The following is a 22247-nucleotide window of genomic DNA, read 5'->3' as shown; positions in this document are numbered from 1 at the left end:
GGTTCCATGACAATGATGAATCAATAACAATTCCAAGCAAGTTACATTTTCAATAAGTACATTGTCTACGAATAATTTGAGTGTACATGCATTTCTTAACTTTGCATTTGAACCCAGCAACATGCAATTCGTTTTCAATGGATGAATTGCCATGTTGTTTATTTTGCACCACTCCGATATTATATCCACATTTATTTGCAACGTACGTTCAATTTCCTGCGTATTTGAACTTTTTGCATATAGTGTAGTATCATCAGCATATAAGCCAATCAAGGAATTTTCTATTTCAAAGGTAATGTCATTACTATATATATAAGAAAATGAATAGGACCAAGAATGGATCCTTGAGGAACTCCAGACCTTATACATCTTCATGAAGATTGGGAACCCCCCAAACTGTACAATTTGGTGTCTATCTTTCAAATAGGAAGTTATCAGTTGAACGGTATCACTGAAATTGTATAATTTCAATTTATGTAAAAGCATTTGGTGATCTACTAGATCAAAAGCCTTTCGTAAATCAAGGAAGAGAGCACCTACATAGTTTCCATTGTCAATTCCATCAACCCAATCATCAATTATTCTTATCAACGCTGTGTGACAAGAATGATTTTCTCGAAACCCAGATTGAAATTCATGTATGATATTCGTATTTTTTAAAAATGTTTTGATTTGATCTGCCATGTGCCGTTCAAACATCTTTGACAGTGTTGGAAGGATAGGAATTGGTCTATAATTATTTGGATCATTGCGACCAGCAGATTTATATATAGGCAAAACCTTGGCCTCTTTAAATGAGTCTGGGAATATTCCTAGCCGTATGCTATTATTTATAATGGACGTTAGTGGTATAACAATACAATCACAACATTGTTTTAGGATATAAGGCCCTATTCCATCTTATCATGTAGCTTTCGCCGTATTAAACTTCTCAATATACATTTTTAACTCTAATGGGGTGATGTAAGATATATCAATGTACTGAAACTTTACCAAACTATTTAATTTAGTACCAAGTTTTGAAAAATGTGTTCCATCGAACACTGATTTACTGATACAATCGGATATGTCAGTAAAATGCTTATTGAACACGTCTAATATTTGTGCATAGCCAACTACATTTATTCCGTTAAAATGAAGGTATTGTGGTAATATTATACTATTATTGTTTGTAGTGTCATTATTAGTATCTAGAATCTTTACAGTTTTTAACAGCTTTATTGTAATATTCTTTCTTTGTTTGCCGTACTAATCGAGTAACTTTATTTATTGAAAGTCTATATTCCGACCAATGTTGACGCTTTTTGAATCGATTTCTTTCTTATATAGCCAACCTTATTTCGTCAGTAAACCAGGCTGGTTGTGTTTCAAATTTTATTTGTTTTTCTTTCAGTGGCGCATGGTGCGACAACACCTCATTCAGTCGCTTATATAAAACTTCCCTGGCTTCATTAGGGTCTTGAATTTGTTCAACCTCATTTATATTTACCTTGTTAAGATCAATGCAGAAGGAGATTTCATTAAAGTTTCTGAACGACCTATATTTTAATGTATGATGTCGATGCGTGTTTTCTGATTTTTTTTTTTTTGTAAACGGGCTGCTCTAGTGAAACAAACAGGAAAGTGGTCACTTATACTTAAATTTGATACGAATGCCTTACATACTCGATCCACTGAGTTCGAATATACATGGTCTATAATAGAAGATGTTTTCTCTGATACATCTTTAAGCTGATTTGATCCATATTCCTGCCATGCAGTAATTTTAAATGTCTTACATTCGGCATTATAATTTATATTAATGTCTCCGACGATATGATGCTCAAAATTTAAGTCCTCAACAATCTTTAACTGATTATTGAACATAATAATCCATTCTGACTTACTATCAGGTGGTCGATAAATGAAACACATCAGAAATGGTTTCGTATTGCAAAAAGATACTTCAATCCACTTTAATGTGTTCAGACTCAAGTTCTTTGATGCGAATAAATGGTATATTTTCTCTTATGTACACCAATATTCCATCGCCCTTTTTAGTTTTTCTATCTTTACGTTCAAAAATATAACCAGGAACGTTTATTATTTTGTCTGATATTCTATCAGTCAAAAATGTTTCACTGAACCCAAAAATATCAAAAGTTTTGCGCGATGACATCGAATAATATTTGATTTCATCAAACTTTGGCAAGAAATGTTGGATATTCAAGCACGCAACGTGTAAACCTTTGCAACGAAAAGGAAAGGTGTAATCGTGTTCATTTATAAATATTTGTCTTGATATTATTTCATTAGTGCTATACTTGTGGTTGCATTTTAGGTTGTTGCTTTTAGCAGAAATATTATGTCTAACACATGCACAATTATAAAAATTACACTCTGAACAAATATTAAGCAAATTTTCAAACATGTTCTTGCTAGCAAAATTGATTGTGTGACTGTCAGTAAATCCCCAATAGAAACGTCGTCGACATGCTTCTGTTGCATGATTATCCATATTGCAGTTCGTACAAAAGACTCTAGTCTTGTTGTAACTATGTCCGTGCATAACACCTTCATAAGAGGACAGTCTATATGGATGAGATTGCCCGTGCCCATATCGTTGTTCCGCAAGTCCATAGCCAGTCCTTCCGGTCAACTCGTTCCTTCCGGTTCGCTGTCGCTCTGGCTGCACATACCTACCGCTTCCGGTGAGCAAATCTCTTCCAGTGTCATTTCGGCCAGGATGTTGATACACGGGAGAGTGATTCATTCCACCATCCTGTCGCGCCTGATGTTCGTACCCGGAACTTGCGGTGAAATTATTCCTTCCGTAGTCTTGTCGCGCCGGAAGTTCTGGCCCGGAGCTTCCGGTGGAGTGATACCTACCCGTCAGCTGTCGCGCCGAATATTCTCGGTAGGCGCTTCCGGTACAGTGATTCCTTTCGATGTTCTGTTGCGGATGTCTCTGATAAGGATGTCGCATAGGATAAGAATAGCCATCTCTTCCGGTTATCTCGTTTCTTCCGGTCTCAGGTCGTTCATTACTAGACCATCCGGTGTACCGATTCTTTTTGGTAAACTGTCATACCGGATGTCTAATGTTAGCGTTTGCGGTTAAGTTGCCAGTTTGTTCGTGCCGCAAATTTTGGTAACTGCTCCTTTCGGCAATGTTGTCACCTTGCATTGACGGTGTTGGAGAATCCCTCGTGTCTGTAATATTTACACGGCGATTAATATATTGAAATATAATTGTTTCACCTTGGTCATTAATGTGGAGACCATCACTATGGAAGAGATGTTGGACCACGTTGCCATTTCGGTAGACGAAGGAGCTACATATATCCAATACCTCAGCACCGGTCTCTGCACACACACGCTGTACCAATTCGTTTATCGGAGATACATTTGCATCCCGTCGTGGACACACAGTGCAAACATAAACTTTACATTCACATTGGCGCAAATGTTCAACGGTTTTCTTGAGATCTCCATAGATTTCATCCAGTGGAGCCCTGGCAGTAGCATCATTCCCGCCGGCGTAGATTATAATAGTGCGCCACTCTTCATTGCTTGAAATATTTAACTTAGAGCAAATGTGTGATAACTTCTTGCCTGGATTTACGTCAAGTTCAACTTTTGGATGCAGACGCCGAAATTTCATATATTTGAAGATTGAATCGCCAATCTCCAGTGTTTTTGTTTTGTGCTCCATCGGTCTCACATCGTTTTCAAAAGCTGTTTTCTGTGATGTTATTTTTGTAGAAACTGGTTTACTCTGCGATTTTAATGTTTGATTTAGTTGTTTCACTGCGTCGGATATCGCTTGCAATTTCTTAGCATTGGATTCGTTCATTTTTTCACAAGAAGATTTTAACTGCATAGTACTCGATTCTACATCTTCAAGGTGACGGTCAGTAAAATCAGAGTTTGTTTTATTTTGTCTTTTGACGCTGAACATTGTATTTAGAATACAGTCGAACCCCGTTGGCGGAAATGCTTACATTCAGCATAAAGAAATCGGTTCTTTTGATCCAGTTTGAGCCAACGACGAAATCGAGCCAAGCGCGCGTGAAGAATGCAATCCGCAAAAATCTTGTACTGCAAATGTCTGACCCATTAACATTTCTTAGAACTGTTACGATCTCAATGAGCAGAATAGAAAACCTGGTAACCACAGTGGGCATAAAACAATACGTTTTTTTTCGGGAAAGGCGGCTAGTCGTCTAAACTCGATTTAAAAAAATAATGCTTAGAGCTGCAAGCAACATAGGGTTTCAACTTTCACCAAGCAGTTCGTTTACAAAAATGTTAAAAAACATTGCAAGCATTCACATGCTATCCTGATATATCAAATTAATTCTGGCTGAATTTATTTATTTGTAAAACCCATTGGCTAGCAGACTACTGGTTTATAGCCAAGTTAAAAGTTTAAAATTGGATAAGAGTTCGGAACAGTTTCAAATAAAATCAGCCAAGAATGTAAAAAAAAAACATTTAGCAAAGCAGTTTTCAACTGAATACGTAGCATTCTAACAGTCTTGAAGACAATGGTTATCACCGACATTAAATAGAATCCCTGCAAACATAATATGTATGGGGATATTGTGATTGCTCCCGGCTTGCAAAACAGGCAATTTATAAAACTATAGGCCAATCCGGACCATGCCGAAATGGTAACTGGACTGAATTTATCGTGCAACGACCAAAGGAACCAATTTGCATCTAGATCTCCGTATATTTGTTATGAATATACCCAGACATTTTGTCATTGTTCACATCAAGCATCATACATATATTTAAGAGCTTTACAGAAGTATTACTTTTGTTTGATACGATGAACATAGTGATACCTTTAATACAATTTTCGCTTGAAATTAAAGGACGGATACACTAAAGCACGCCTCAAAACCCAATGCTATATAAAATATTCACAACATTTTGGATAGCAAACAACCGATATAATTAAAAACCATTTGTACAGCAAAAGCAACCTATAAAACAGGATAGACTGTCCTTGCAATCTTGTGTCCACATGTCTTATATTTATGTTAAAGTACACTTTTGTTCATAATTTAAAACCTCTATAGATAAAAAGGATCCGTAATTTGAGTCACGAACATATTTGTTTTTTATCATTACTCGAAATCTTTTTTAAATACTCGTTTGAATACAAAAGTTCATTTCCACAGCATAGACACATTACCTTAATACAGAACCATTGTGTCGTCTGAATATAATGCAAACATTGTTTAAACAACTCGAACGTTCCGTGCATAACAGATTAATATTATGCATGTACATAAAAGTCAGGTTTACAAATGCATGCACTCTCACGGGGAAGGTTCGTTAATGCATGCACCAACACGGACATGATTGTCTATGCATTTGAGTGAAAATGCTACCGAAAGGATAAACTAACGGTTTATCATTTATTATTACCTCACCTTATATAGATTCATAATAACATTTCATTTCACATGGCATTTCTTTTTATTGAACTATTAAAATCATCATCCAAATATAGAAACAAGATTCTCTTTTCACCGTTAATCTTTATAAAATCATCTAGCTTACATTGATTTTCCTAATCTCTATACAATTTCCTTTTCTGCTCCGATTTTTAGATTGCGACCGGATGTACAGTACGTTGTCCATGGAGTAAGACTAATTAAAGGCAGTTGGATGCCGATTATCAACCTATTTAATTGGTAATATATTTCAAACGTTACATATCGATTTAAATCTTACTGATACTGATCAATGCAAAGTAGCCAGTGGTGTTATAAAATATCTGCTGTTAGGATTTTTTGGCCTAAACATATCAATAGGTATACTAAGTCAAGCAAAAGGAGGTGCAGTGCCTTGATGAAAAGTACCTATTACTGCCTTACAACAAAGCTTTTCAGTACCTGCATTTGTTATGACAAAGTAAATGCTATAAATGGTTTGCTGATATAATCCCAATATCAAAAACAATGGAAACTACAGGAACAAGACTTGTAGCTTAGAAATCAACAATGATGATGTTCAAATGCATAACGATCGAGTCCAACTAAAAACCCACCAAACAAGAGAAACAACAATACAAGACTCACAAGCAGCGCAACACCTAAAATATCAAAACAAATAAACAACTGAAGTTTAACCCCTCCCACCAGACATAAATCGCTGACTTGCATAACAAAATAAATTTTGATGTTAAAGGTAATATAAGCCATGTTCGTCACAAAATAGAGAACACAATACACTTTTGATGACATTACTCTTTACTTAGACCTTTAATATATACCGTTTAGAAATTCCAACATAAATTCATTAAACTCATTTAATTAATTTCTCATTTCTAGAAAAAAAGTTACAGCAAACGTAATTTAAGATGTGGTCAAAAGTATTTGTTAAGTTAAATATTGTACTCATAAGTCATAATAATATCAACACTTAAGTAAAATAGTTCTTTGAATGTCCAAATACCTTTCATCAATGAATAAATCTCTCCCCATCAATCCTAACCTTCATTTATTATGCAAATTTATAGTCAGGTAATCTTATTTGGTAAAGTATGTATATTGTCATGATTTGCTTTTAATTTAACTCTTGCACTAGAATCAAGTTAAACAAAAGTTCCTTATAGGTCATGCACTAAACACTCAACGAATCGAACACCCTTGTTAGCGCCATCTTAATGTCGTTATGTGTTTAAGGCTCATTTTGTCAGATAAATCCCTCCAGAGCTATATCAAGTCGCATTACATAACACCGCACCAAGAACTTAATATTGGGGGTTTTGGCAATCCGTAAGAATCATGACCTCAGCATACTTTCGACTAGAGGGTCTGAGAACGACCAATTAACCGTCCACTTCTGACATTTCCGTTAGACAAAAGTTTTCTTGCGATTCGTTGCAAATCAAGTTGGAATTTAATTTTATCAATGTTCAACTCGGATAACAAAATATTTTCAAAGGTTTAGCTTTTAACATAAATCCAAATATTTCAATGTGTATTTGTGCGAGTCGTTATATCCGCTAGAGTTCCCATCTGAGGAATAAAAGTTATTCTGCGACGTACGTTCCAAACAAACATAAGCTACAAGTTGTTATCAATGAATCCAAACTAAAGTCATTGGATTGTCCAACACTACTTGAGTTGGGTTAATAAAGCCTTTACCACAGGTACAACCGCAATAAAATTCATCTTATAATTCCAGTCATAGCTCTTATCAATTTTATCATTTCACATCATGCCACAATGAGTTGATTCTTTCGCCCCATCCGAACCAATATACATATTGTGTTTGCTGTAAAGCGAAGCAATCTTTAAAAACAAGACATACGATGCGGTCATTTGAAAATAAAAAGAGAGCATCTAATCAGAACTCATGAGAACTGAAAACTTGTGTTACAACCAACCCGTATAGTCTTTTTTTAACCGTGCCTTAAGCTGTTAGCATAGCCAACAGAAACACTTGGATGTTCGCAAGGGTCCTTGAAAGAACACCGTATTGGGTTCGGCCAAGGAAATGGACCGGGTAATGATTCATATCAACTTCAGAAGTCTTGACTATTCAGCTGAAATACATTTAAACTCATTTTTATCAAAGCCATAACTCACTTACAAATGTTGCTGTTAAAATGAGAAAGCATTGATGTTTAGCCATCTTAACAAATAAACACAACATTCTCACAGCAACATCTTGAACAATAATATGCACCAGTAATTTTGCACGATCTTGCTATTTCCCTTCTAAGTACAAAAGTCAATGCATAAAGGGGCTGTCACAGAAAATAAAATAGCGGGAAAAAAAGAAAATTGTCGAAAAATGACATAAACTTGGCATCGATGGGTACAATGCATTGAAACTTACTAACTAAAGTACCACATAGTTTACAATTTATTTAAGTTCAGCAGTTATATCATATTTTTTCATTAAAAAAGATTACTGCGTATGTCTACCAGGTAGAATTAATTCCTTATGCGTGATTGGCTAGTCGGTGGTATTACGTGATATTACCGAGGTAGGTGTATAGCTTAATTATGTAAATCGATTAGAGTAAGCCTTAATAGCTCAGTTAGTAAGACGTTGGACTTCAATTTTAGCGACGCGGGTTCGAACCCGGTGACCGACACATTTTTTCTTTTACATTTTGGTACTTTTTTACAATAATGATATCAAAGCGTAACATATTCTATTAGATAATTGTCCTGAGATTCGTTACAGAAAAAAACAACTTTTTTTGGTGCCAATCTGTGACACAGTCCCTTTAAGACCGAGGTGGTAGCATTCTGAAATAAAAAAGAGATACTAATGAATAAACATGTGTGACCTTCAAATGTTCATATACTTTTGTAAGTGGATAAAATATAGCCTTCTGTAAAATTCAAATAATTCAAAACAATATACATACCACGTAAGCTTTACGTCATATGTAAAGTGACTGTTGATAGATCATTAGGAGTTTCTTCCCTTTGACATGGGTGTTTTTCATCAATCATTATTTCTTAACAGGAACCAATGCTGGAAAACCAACCGCAGGTTAAACATATCATGAACATATGCATCAAAAATGCCATGTAGAGCCTTTCGGTGAAGCTAGCGAGAACGAGGGACATATATATCGTACACATATGCATTAAAAACTTGAGAGTGTGTAATAAAGTGTCTGCTAAGTAAGCCGGACATGTTGCATTTATACATTGTACAGCTTTGGATAAAATACATTAGTGCAAACAGGTATTGCCTTGCTGAAAACTCGAAATATTAGTTTCAGTTTAATTAACACGTTGTATTTTGTATGTATACTGTGTTCAATTAAAGAGGAACGAATAACATGCGTTTTGATGTGAATTATTCCACATACAACATGTATCTCGAATTAAAAGTAAGTCTTTGAACACATTAGTAATTTCCCCATTAAATATTTCATTCAATTACCCAAAGAAATAAAGTTGATGTCAGAACAGAAATGTTAAGCATTTTGTAGAGAGTTTTGATGTCTTCGATTTAAAACAATTCTTTGATGCATATACTTGTATATTCATCTCCGAATCAAAAGAACGACCTTTACATCTAGGTGTGGCGTTTTAATGATCTTTTCCCAATAGGCTTGTTTGTTAAATGTTCCATACAATTACTTTACAATTTACTCTCGGTTGATTAATCATTCCAATACAAGATGGTTAGGCTTGAAAGAGGAGTTTTCAAGCAGACTTGTACACGAATATATACACTACAAAGGATGCTTAAAGACCACTACATCATCTTTGTTATCCTACGCAAAAAAGCCTGTCGATGGCTGTTTTATCCCGCTTTGTAATTACAAACCATCTAGAAGATAAATGTCTCGAACAATGTCGTCAACTTGCGTCTATGATACCGTTCTAGAATGAATGGACTTGCAATTTCAATATGTCTTACGCGATTAATGTTTCTCCGAATGCGTATTTTTGTTTATGGCTATGTTTTTGTCTATTCATATACATTCACAGGGAGCCTTAAATAATTCCGCATGGCATTTTGTCTGTAAATCGAAACATAAAAAAGCACAAAACAGCATTTTCCTTCCATTTTGTTGTGATCATTTTTAGTCTTAATATTCAATTCGCACCGACACGGTTTCCCTGATTGAAATCAATCTTAAACACTTCATAATCTGGAATCTGGTTTTGTTAACAATAGGTCGGACATTTTATGCTATAATAGTAATTTGCCCATGGATTTAACCAAACAAGTTGAACGTAAACGCTTTCCACAGAGTTTGTAACATTGGCAATATTTGTGATATTTGTGATATTTATAACATTCCCAACATTTCTAACATTCAAGGCATCTGCGACACACAGAACATTGGCGACAATATTGGCACTCACGAAAATAACAGCATTATTGATATTCACAATATATGAGACATTCAAAACGTTCGCGACTTTCACAGCATTCGTGATAAGCTCAGCATTCACAATATTCGCGACATTCCTGAACATTTTGAAGCTACAATTATTGTAAATGTCGCAAATGTGGTGGATGTTGTGAATGTGTGAATGCCGAAAATTTGGATGGCCTCGAATGTTTTGAATGTTCTGTAGTCAACGCTGTCAATATTGCGAATGTATTCTAAAATACATATAGAACATATAAAGTTTTATTAAGTTTTGAATGGCATTTGGCATTCAACGTATTGTTATTTGTACACTATCGTTACAGACATTGTCCTGTATATATTCAATACATCCTACGTCAACTTTCTCTTTCTTAAATAGCAATATGTGTGAGCGGTATTTCCCTCACTCTACATTGCTGTTAGTTAACTGTCGCAGTCAATCATATAGGCTGTTATCTACGTACCGATTTGTATAGCGAGAAGCACAGACTCTGTCCTCTCGACATCTGTTATGTATATAATTGAACATTACTTGCCATACAAAATATACAGCCGGTCTTACTTCCATGTTTCACCAACTGATTAACTTTCATGAGTAAATAATGATAACATTTAAATGCTAATTAAGTCTGATCACGCAAATGCAAATCGTGAAACGTTTAATTTCATTGTATTACAGCAACAGCTGGTTTGTAAAGATCTTTCAGCTTGTTATAGAAATACGCGTCAACATTAAATGAGGGAGAATTCGTTGTAACAGTTTGCAAATAGTTTCATTCTGAAAGCCGTAGAAATCGTTCGGAGTATGTTTTCTCCGATATCACTCATGCGGGTTTTAGGGATTGTGAGGCGATATCTAAATTTCGTCGCTCCGCGATAAAGCTTCAGTCGTTTGAAGTATTTAAATGAATTTCAGAATTTGATGGATAATCAATTCGTTTGAATATAATTCTTCTGATTTTTATTTATATAACAATGTGACATAGAGACTTATATGTTTAATCTGACTTTTTCTGAGATGGAAAATGTAACCACTATTATTCACAAGCAATTGGATTATTCGTCTGCGCTGGTTCAAAGGAAGCAATGCAACAGTAGATATTCTAGTTTGGATAACATCGTAGACTGCTTCTTTCCTGAACCGGAAGAATGGGTTCTGATTGCTACATACCTACTTACATTTATTATTGGGGTTCTTGGAAATATTCTGGTTTGTTTTGCCGTTTGGCGGAACCGGGAAATGCGAACAATAACAAACGTATTTATGGTGAACTTGTCCGTTGCAGACTTAATGGTTCTTCTTATATTGCTACCAACATCCCTTGTCGCTGACGTTACTGAAACATGGCTAATTGGATCAGCAATGTGTAAATTAAGCATCTCCCTTGGGGTAAGTATTTTGGTATAATATAATATCCTGAAATGAGTTTATGTTTTAATAGACTAGTTTTTAATTTCAACTACTTTTGAACCACTAATTCAGACTTTTTCATCTAATTTAGTTTTTTTAAAGACGCAAACAAATAAGTTGACGCATTTTTGAAAGCATTATCATGTTACACTATTTTGTCTTTAATTATGAAATTAGCATATGATTTATGAACCTTAAATTTACGTATAAGTTTATTATTATTAGTTTTTTTTATTAAGTTTTCTCAAGTTAATGCATACTTTGATAAGATTACCATTCACGTTTTTACTTTATTCGGGATTGCTGGAATAAGAGTGGGGATGTGCCCGCAAACTGGTTTAAACCCCCAGTGAATTTACATTTTACTGACCGCTACAAGGTGGCACCTAATAACCTAACATCCATTGATAAACCAATTATATAACACTTTAACTAATAAGTTGCTCAAATGCCATACTTTGGCTAGTGGACTAATTAAAAGGATTTGATTGGTTAGTAGTTATTTTAGGAAATCTATGGACCAATCAATATAATTTTGGATAGCTTTGACCAAACAGAACATTTCATACAATTGACTACATGCTTCTAAATTTGAATTATATATATTTTGTTTAACTTTTCCCTGACATAAACAAATGTCTTGTGTTTGAACTCGAACTGAAACTCGTTCTTAAATTAAAGAACAAAGAATAATATATAATTGTAAAATATTTTCAGTTGTAGAATAAAAGATACTGTCTGAATCGTTGACAATAACAATACTAAAATAAAGCAGTAATGTTAAACGATGAATTTTATGTAAATGAATCTGAACGAGCCATAAGCTACACTTTTCTAAAAATGAAAGAAATATGTCTGGAACGTCGACATACCATAATTACTATGCAGCAGGATTGATAGATGTTGAAAATTGAAATAATGAGTCGTCATGATTTAATATTTTAAAGATCATTTTTTTTTGAGGAAAATTATGATTGTGATAAGGAGGTCCTATCAAGCAAAGTTAGAAAACGCATTCGTTAGTAATATTTTCCTGATTATAATATACATTTGCACTCGCCTTAACCGGGAAAGCCCTTATAAGATCGTACTGAATAAAATACGCTGATAATATTACACTGAAGAAATTGGACGTTAGCTTTGTATATCACCAAGATAGAGATATAGGTGAACGTTTAGTGTGTTCCATTGACTGTTTAATGAGCTTAATGCATGCACTTCACGTGCGGTCACTGAACTCATGCACATAGTTTTTGTTTGTACTATCCTCGTTAACATAAGGAGACGTAGATATATATATATATATATAATGTGGACATGCATTTCAATTTCACACAAATGAATCGGATATGCCTCCTAAAATTCATTCTATGCGTAGCTTATCAGTAATAGATTTAAAACATAGAAGCTTCTTTCTCTGATAACGAAGAATAGCTTGAATACACGAACATTGTAAATCAACCTTAACCAATCAAAGATGCCACTAGCGCCAGTTAATGATACTCAAGGCAAACGGATAATTATATAACCTCGGATAGTAAGTAACGATATGAGCAATTTGTTTAGCTTAACAACAAATGTAATGATTGATTCTAAAGATCTCTCAGAGAGAAGTTGTAGTCATTATTTTAAATAATTATTAGAAATAAGCGAAAACGATTTGAATAATATATGAGGTCCTAAGGCATTATATTTTAACAATATTGCCGATGCGGGATAAATTGACAAAATCATTCGTACAATGTTTGGTAGACTAATTCAAGCATAGTATTCAGGTTGGTTTGTTTGGTCGTTTTTTATTTATTTATTTTTATTTATTTTAAGGGCGGGGGTTTGGGTGGGGGTCACGTGGCGTCAACCTGAGTTAACCAGACTGCGGCTTTTTCGAGAAGTTTGGTAATTACAAAGGGATTCGACTAGATGCGAAAAGTTACCTATAATAGATATGGGTCTACTTTAATTTGAAACGTGTTGTTTGTATGGCCGAAGCAGTTCCTATTAGTTATCAAACCTGTGATGACATTCCTACTCGACGTAGTATAGTGTTATTTGTAATTATGATTGATGATTGGATTTCATCATTCGGCTACAAACAATCGCCATCTATTAAACTACATAGTCAACCAGTTTGCAAAGCTTATCGTCTGGTCGGCAGTGTATGTCCAGTTTATTGACTTATGTTCGGTTGCCAGTTGTATGTTTTTGGTTGTCCATATAACATGATATGGCTATAAGTAGAAAAACACAAACTGATAAAATGTTTTGAACCTTTTGGTTATAGATAAAATGGAAGATGAAGCTGTCAAATGTTTATACTTTGTTATGATCAAAAGTGTAAAGCTTTTTTTGCAAACAGTGTTATTCAACGAAAATATCTGCTTAAAAATCACATTTGATACTCAATGTTGATAAGATCACAAAACATTTAAATTCAATGCTAAAATCGCAATAGATGACAATTTCGATGATGTGAAGGTGTACTTCGGATCACATAAATTGCTTTTTCACAGTTAGTTCTCAACACATTGTATCTATCCGATTCTATCTTACTCAAACGTTACACCTATCTAAATAGTTGAAAGTTTACATTTAAATCGAATTATGTGTTAAAACTAGTCGAAACTGCTGTACAAAACACTATTTTAAATCGTTTCGATACTGGGACAGTAACAGTAACTGGCATAACTTTATGAAGCCTTCTATAATTTGCTTTGTTAACCTTCCTTTCCGATATACAGCAGACATAAACGAACGACATAAAATCATCGATTGTGCCTATGAACATAAGTACTGTAGATGTTTTAATAGGAAATTCAATCACATAATTTCCGAATTCACAAGAGTAATAATGTTTCTCAGAGCTTGTGAGTTTTAAGCCGTTTAAGAATAACTTCAATTTGATCATAATATTAAGAACATTAAATGCTTTCACTTTAATCATTTCACTTCATATGCTTGCATCATGGGAATTACAATTTATTTCATATTTGAAAACAGAAACACCCTTGATAAATCAGTCCTTGGCTGGTGTACAATATGCAAGAACTGCCAAACAAATATAAATACAAACCGCGCCCTGGAATGAAATATTCTTTGGATACAGTTTAGTTAAATTAGATAATATTAAAATAAAACTTTGATCGTTGCCAATTCTGTTAGCAACCAATCGTCCGAAAAATGTATCAATCAATTTTGATAACCTAAACACCCTTACTGTTTGAACCAAGAGTTATGTTTGCTCTTAAACTATCTGAAAACTTATCTGTTTTGTACTTGGAAAATGACGAGTGAAAAAAGTTACATTTCTTTACCATCACCATTATTTATGTTACTATTTGAGTGATCGAAGGAAAAGGCACTTGCCGTAAATTGTGCATTCAATTTCAGACGATGTGTATATCAGTCTCCATATTGACACTTTGTGCGATCTCAATAGAGCGGTGGTACGCAATTTGTCGGCCTCTCAGTTTCCATAGCAACATCCAAAGAGCTCGCCTCACCATTGCCATCATTTGGACGGTTTCTATTGGCGTGGCAATGCCCGAGTTCCTGGCTTCCACTGTGATACCATATCGGCCGGACACGATCTTTAGGTAAAATAGTGACGCTGTCACTAGGTCGTGTAAAATGAATGCCAAACATAATTCCACTAATTTATTCTCATACATATACATCATACTTGTTCAGTTACTTGTTTTCACAATAGCCTGCTATACCACCACTGGTATCATGCTTAAAATAACACAAGAGAACGTGACCTTATGTAGCTTAAAACCAGAAACTCTTTATTGAAATGAGTACACGTCGAGTACTAGACCAATCCCAAAGTATAGGTTGCAAGGATTTTAAACATCTATAACTAGTCTATTGTTATTTGACTTTACAGAACAATGTGTTACCCGGCCTTGTGGAAGCTAAAAACAATAGCAATCTTCCAGATATGTCTTATGGTGTTCCTCTATTTCCTGCCAATTGGTCTGATGACCTGCGTTTACATACACATAGCTGTCGTGCTCTGGAAAAAACGGATACCTGGTACTGCAGATCGTCGTACGTACATAAATATTTTGTCTTAGTATATAATATAACTTATTATGATGTAATTCACGTAGGTTAAAATAAATGATTGTGTTAAAAAAATTTTTTTATTCATTTCTTACCACCTTTAGCGGAAACATTTCAAAACAGAGCATACTTTATATGGAACTTGTGATTTTTGATATTTCAAAAGTATAGAACAGTTTCTTGAGAGGGATCAAGCCTATATTTGAATATTAAATTTTACTGATCAATTGTCTTTAAACTGCCAGGATATATAAGTACGGGTTCCGGATAAGACTATTGTAATATATTAGTTAATAATATATTGCTATTTAAATCGATTGATTAAGAAAATTTTAAAGGTATCAAAATAAGGCAAAATAAAAAAAAATAAAAAAATAAAAAAAAGAAACCAATACCAACAAAACAAATACTCATTTTAGAAGGAAATCTATATCAACATAGAAGTCCTTAATGAGTATGATATCTACTGAAATTATAAGGGTTCTCACGATGTCTACTTACAAAAGCGAAATAGTAGAAACAATCGAAAATAAAAAAAAACAATAAAAAACAACAAAAACTAATTAAAAAACAACTAAAAAAACAACAAACAAACACATTTTGCTACAAACGTTTAAACTTGATAATAATATGAACGACAGTATGTTTTATTTCAAGACACAAACACAAAAAGTTTTGATACTTACTGAATGTTTAAATGTTATATATATATTTAAATATTCAGTAAGTATCAAAACTTTTTGTGTTTATATATATATATTATTTTAACCAATAAACGGGCCATCGGAAATGGTTCCAAAAAGAAAAAAGAATGCCCATGTATATTTATGTGTGTGATATTATGTGTTGAAATAAATATGGATACCGCAATGGAACTAAACAAATGTTAATGAAAAAATAACATATATGCAGATCCATGAAATTTATCATATAATGAATAATCATGGCATTGAGTGATAATAAATGAAAAAAAAACTAAAAAAATGACTATTGTAATATTGTTGTAATATTCCTGTAAATATAAAATTGATCAAAGTTTCACAAACGTTTTATTTCCATCAAACTATTCGACGTACTAGTCAGAGATGGTCCCATTTTATAGAATTATATAAAATACATAATATATAGATTATATTATTATTGATGTTGCATGATCCCAAAATATAAAATAACTCCATATTTATTGCATGATATAAAATTATATAATGATAAAGGAGAAGTTATACATTATACTTTATTTATGCAGTACATGGAGCACACTTTTAAAGGATAATCAATAGAATATATAGAATATCGAGAACATAACCATCTTATTATTTGCTAATCTTTAACTAATATGCCAAACTCTTACTTCAACCTAATAGAAACATTTTTGGAGCAGGTCTGAGGTCAACGATTAACCACAACAACTCCCAGGTGAATAACAATTACAGACATACCGGCCGCAAGAAGGCAGTCAAGATGCTGGTTGCCATTGTGACAGTGTTTGCCCTATGTTTCCTTCCTAACCACACACTCAACATCCTCAGGTAAGATATCTATTTCAGAGGCTGTAAATCACGGCTCGTATTTGTATTTGAACTACTTATTCGCGCAGATGATTTTAAACAGTCGGCATTCCATTGACTAATTTTTTCTTTGTCCACCTGACATTATATCAGCAAGGCTTTTAATTAGGCCATTTTGTAGATCGAAGTCATATGATTAATTATAAGCATGAAACATAACATTGTGATTGTAAATTTTCAAAATATATACTTTAAATTATAGATGTCAAATAAGTACATAACCATTCCTACCTGGAGTGAATTTTGTTTTTGACATTTGTGTAAAATAAACAAAATGTATTTGGTGACCTTGAAAGTAATGTTATGACAGTGTTTGCTTCTTTTAGATACACAAAACAATTGAAGGCAGTCCGGAATCTGCGGATGATCGCCCTCATCTCTCACTGGTGCATGTATTTCAACAGCTGCATCAACCCCGTCATCTATAACTTCATGAGCGGTAATGATGCATGTACTGAAATATTCTGTACACATATGTCGTAATTGTACTGACTATCAATGACAATCCTACCACTTACAACATTTGAATGATATTGTTTCAAGTATGATATTTCGTATCCAAATAATCAACATTTTAAAACAATTTTTGTTGCAAATATAAAGTTTATGACAACCTTATTATAGAGACTTAAGTGTGTGTAAAATCATTTAAATACCACGTTCCATATCCCGTCGTTGTTAGTCCTTTGCTATGTCTTTGCTATGTTGTTTCTGAAATAATTACGCGATTTTGTTCCCGTATGTTTACATTGTTAACGCTAGTTTATTATCGCTATCCTGAAGTTGTTCTTACTACGTTGCTGTCTCGATGGCGTTAAGTTTAGGATTGCTGTAATATTGTAATTGCGTTTCAAATTGTTGTGCAACACAGAAGTGACACAACATGCCTTTCAGTGCAATATTTCCTGCGCGATGTGCTAATACCAGATTAACTATGACTTGCTATTGACGTAACGTTTTTGGCATTAAGGTGTACAAAAAACACACGCTATACAAAAGCTATGTGTTGAATAGATACAGTGGACTGAATGGCATCACAAATGGTCAGTCAATACAAAACTATTACGATATTGAATCGATTCGTTTTGTAGACCTCATCGCATCATTGATATAGATCATCACGTTTACATTCCAATAAAAAATCCTAAATGTTAAGGCTTCTGCCATGGCTATGTTTTAAATTGCATCGAAACATCCTCATTCCAGAATGTATTTTAACACTCACCAATGTACTCTAATTTATGCCTTTGCTTCATCTTCAGGGTGTGTAGTAGAATTGTTAATTGTGTTATCAATGTCTTTAATTTATTTGCTGCTCAGAAATATGCCTATACTATTTAAGTAATGTACAATTCGACTAGCTAACTTGTTTGCACTTTATCCCCCCCCCCTTTGGTTCACATTCTAAACATAAAAATAACTACATATAATAACGAATAAAATTAATCTGTTTTGCAGATAAATTTAGAAAGGAGTTTCGTGTCGCAATCGCTCTGTGTTGTTTATGTGGCGGAAACAGAAGGCAGAACGTATCCAGGGTAATGTACCGCATGACCGCGCTCTACACGAGAAATGTCACCATTCGAAACAGCAATTCACCATCTAGAATAACAAAAGAAAATCAATGAGATTAAGAATTTCTTTTTTGTTTCAAAACAATATTCACGTAAATGTACGGTAACACGTAAACTTGTTAACAATCTAAAATATTAGTTGTGTACTTTGTTTCCTTAGACGGAACATCACAACATACTTAGTTTGGATGTGTTTGAAGTGTTATTAATAAAATTATCTTCAATATCAATATATTGTAGTGTTTATTTAAACACAGCAGCCAGAACGAAAGATGCATCCTTTTGATACACTTATAAAGAGTAATGAAACGCCATCGCCAACACTATGATTATTTAATCATTATATTGCTCTCATATCTTTATAATGCTCTATAGCTACAATTATATATCGTCAATTAAGCTATGATTGTAAAAATATTAAATAATTGCCACGAATAACTGATCATATAATAATGCTTTGAACTTCATTTCGTTTATTTGGATTTGCATGGTTTAAATCGTATTCAGATTATGTCTGTGTTAATCATACGTAAACGTAGCATTCATGTTTTTCAAGACCCTGAAACATTTATAATTCTTTATATCATTATTTATGTTTTAGCGAACCGTATGGCTGGACACTATAAACTAGTTAGTTCCTTTCTGTTTTGTTTTTACACTTTCTTAGAATACAACTGAATGTCTTCATCATAAGAAATTGTGTCGTGCGGTCATAGGCACCAGACCGTTAACACCATATCATGTTGATTTTTAACTAACACCCGACAGTTTTAGCATACCATGTTGAGTTATGAACATACATCCGTCAGTTTTATTAGGCCATTTTAATTGTGAAACTTAAACCCCACAATTTTCGTTTTCTTAACTACCGAAAAAAGTAAATGTTGGTATTCAATGTATTATTTTGTCCAAGGAGAAGGCAGTATACTTCAAAGTTGCCAATATAAAATTATTTCAGTGATCAGCAGTTAGCTGTTATTAATTTTAAACAGGTTAGGCGGTAAACATAAAAAAACAGCGCCAGTGGGTAGTTTACACATGACCTTGTAGACCATTAAAATGTTTAAGATTGCTATTATGTACTTACTCAAAAAAGTTATTGCGACTTCGTTAGAACATAGATTTATTTCAAGAATATGACATGACCAATTTCTGAGTCTTTTCGTTCCTTTGATTGGTCATTAAGTTCTCTTTGATTTTATTCTTATAAAGAGATCGAAGTTTAAAACAATACACTCCTGTAATGATATGTATATTTAATAACGCTGTTCGTATTTCATTATACCTATTATTACTACCATATACTTAAGAATGTGTGGATACCTCAAAGTGAAAGTATGAAAGTAACACAGAAAACGGTATTATGTTCTGAAATAGATAGTTAACCACTTTAATTAAGGGAACAAACATATACAAGAATAAAACAACTAGTGTTATCAGTAATTTTTATTAAAGCCATTGATTATAAAGGAATGTCTACACAATAAAAGTGACTTTATTACAAGAAAATGGACGAGTGTAAAATGTCTGTTTTAATTTTCAGTATTAACATAAGTAATATGTTTTAAGCTCATCCAATGGCAACTTGTCTTAAGTATTGTAAAACATATTCGAATCCGTTTGAGTAAGCCTTTTAGCATGGTCCCTGACAGCAACCTGCGTATTTTCAATTCGTTCTTCTTTGCAATAATCCTCATGATCTTCTGATAGCATTAAACAGAACTGTTCGAAACCATAGCTGAACAGAAGATTCAACCATACAATTATTAATCTTTTGCAATATTCAGTATTAAAAATGATACCTGAATTACTTAGCGAGTTGATGACAAACAAAAAGAAAAATCTGCTTCTGCGTCGGATGTCTGATATCTCAAAAAGGCCTGGAAAACCACAGTTCCCAAAATGATAACTATAGTCAAACAATGGATGACTTTTTGGTTGACGCAATTCAATATGAGAACTACCAAAAGAAAAATCACATTTGGAGATCGTTTTCTCGGAACGAATCTTGGTATCAAGTTGCCTATTCTGTCATTACTGACACACCAAATTGTTGACATAAATTGTCTCAACATTACATCAGATATAAGTTTATTGAGTCTGATTAAAGACAATTCAGTAATATTTTAATGGTCAAGAATACGACAACACGAAGGGGTTATTTTTCCCTTTCACCACTTGTTCAAGTGGTGCCTGTTTTCTACATCTGCATCCGATTTATGTATGTTTCTAGTGTTGTTTTTATAATTTGATCATTGTTCCATATGATGAAAAATATTAAACTGGTATCGGTAATATATCGCATCTTTACCTGTCACGTGAAATTTATGTTCGATTCATCAAAAGTCTGCAGTACATATTTGCCTTATCAACATAATGATTACATAAATCTTGTGCAGCCCTGGATTCGATTCAATAAATCGGAGAACTCGGCCTTCACGGATTTCCTTGAATTATTTGTGTCCCTGTTTATACTGTTTTGGGCTGAATATGGTAAAACATCTTTTTAAACTGTCTATGTGTCCAAATATGTGTAACATACTGGTGCAAGATGTTTCATTGTGTAATGCCTGATGGTGGATTTTCTCGACAAACAATGCTACCTTATTTTATGTATTTTGATTATCGAACATAGTGAAAATAACACAGGAAAATCAAACTTATTTATAATGTATTGATGTATTGATGTATTTCGATTATCAAAAGGTGTCTTTATAAACAGAAAGAAAGGAATAAAATCCCAATTAAATACAAAAATAAATGTGTTTTTTGTTTTGATTCCTAAATTGGACGCAACCACGAAATATAGCAGACAATAGTCAACAACGTTCTCCGGTTTTTGGTATTGTTCAAAAGGAATCAAACACTCTCTTTATTCCCTTAATTTATGTTTTAAAACCTATTATCATCTTAAAGGGGATCCAGCGGATTGTTTTATATCCGGTCAATATTCTCCAGTTGATCGACAAAACGCGCAATCAACGACTTATTTAGCCCCCGGCTAGCAATCAACATACTTTTTCTTTTAAATGCCCTGTATTTTCTGCTGACTTATGTTTGTAATCATTCGTTACACTGCTATCAAAGTTTTTTTATGCGATGTGATTCCTTTAATTGAGTTGAGTCTCCGCTGTAACACGATAGAAAAGAGCGAATGAGCTTTTCTGTGAATATTTCTATTTATTGCCTTATGGTTTGTGTAAGAAAAAAACAGCTGTCTGGACAGTCCAAACGTGCGACGTTTTCCTACAGATACAATTTTTAAGACGGATGTGCAATCAATAAACATTACAAGGGTTGAAAATGTTAAAATGTAAACCCATATATCCTAATAAATAGAACACTCACACATTAGATACATTAAGTACATTTAAATATTTTGTAAGTATGACCGGTTAAAGAACAATAGTTTACACTGTTTTTATCATCAGTGAATATCATTAAAGGAGACAACTTCAGAAAAAATGTAAGTAGCATTTTAAACTTGAGATTTACAGCCTGGTACATTGATGTGTAGTTGGTAAAACTGCTTAACTGATTAACCTAGCTTGATGGGAATTTATTTTTGAAAATATTGCTTATAGGAGGTATTACATTTATCATGTAATTCAAAAACTACTAGATCTTGCTGATATTATTAGAAACAGTAACGCACAAAAGCATCGTTGATCCCGTGATTGGGTCAATCCCTACCTACAGGATACCATCCAAACCTTTGCCCGGCCAATGATCTGACAATATCAGCACCTACCACTGTGTAGGAATGTTAA

General features: G+C 33.6%; 1 protein-coding gene across 1 annotated transcript; it reads left to right on the top strand.

The window, feature by feature from the left end:
- Window positions 1–10590: 10590 nt before the first annotated feature.
- LOC128220551 (orexin receptor type 2-like) lies at window positions 10591–21116 on the top strand. The gene is made up of 6 exons (XM_052928990.1): window positions 10591–11249; window positions 14658–14863; window positions 15157–15320; window positions 16717–16864; window positions 17230–17342; window positions 18362–21116. The coding sequence occupies exons 1-6, from the start codon at window positions 10854–10856 to the stop codon at window positions 18529–18531; spliced, it is 1197 nt and encodes a 398-aa protein (XP_052784950.1). The 5' UTR covers window positions 10591–10853; the 3' UTR covers window positions 18532–21116.
- Window positions 21117–22247: the final 1131 nt, after the last annotated feature.

Source organism: Mya arenaria, chromosome 15, assembly GCF_026914265.1.
Source record: "Mya arenaria isolate MELC-2E11 chromosome 15, ASM2691426v1".
NCBI classification, from domain to species: Eukaryota; Metazoa; Mollusca; class Bivalvia; order Myida; family Myidae; genus Mya; species Mya arenaria.
This window is presented reverse-complemented; position numbering and strand designations above follow the sequence as displayed.

What these genes read in the sequence shown, in the direction of transcription:
- LOC128220551 (XM_052928990.1), top strand. Translation starts at nt 10,854, where the DNA reads ATGTTTAATCTGACTTTTTCTGAGATGGAAAATGTAACCACTATTATT. An exon ending in AATTAAGCATCTCCCTTGGG is followed by an intron (nt 11,250 to 14,657) that starts GTAAGTATTTTG and finishes ATTCAATTTCAG; the next exon opens with ACGATGTGTATATCAGTCTC. An exon ending in CATCTATAACTTCATGAGCG is followed by an intron (nt 17,343 to 18,361) that starts GTAATGATGCAT and finishes TCTGTTTTGCAG; the next exon opens with ATAAATTTAGAAAGGAGTTT.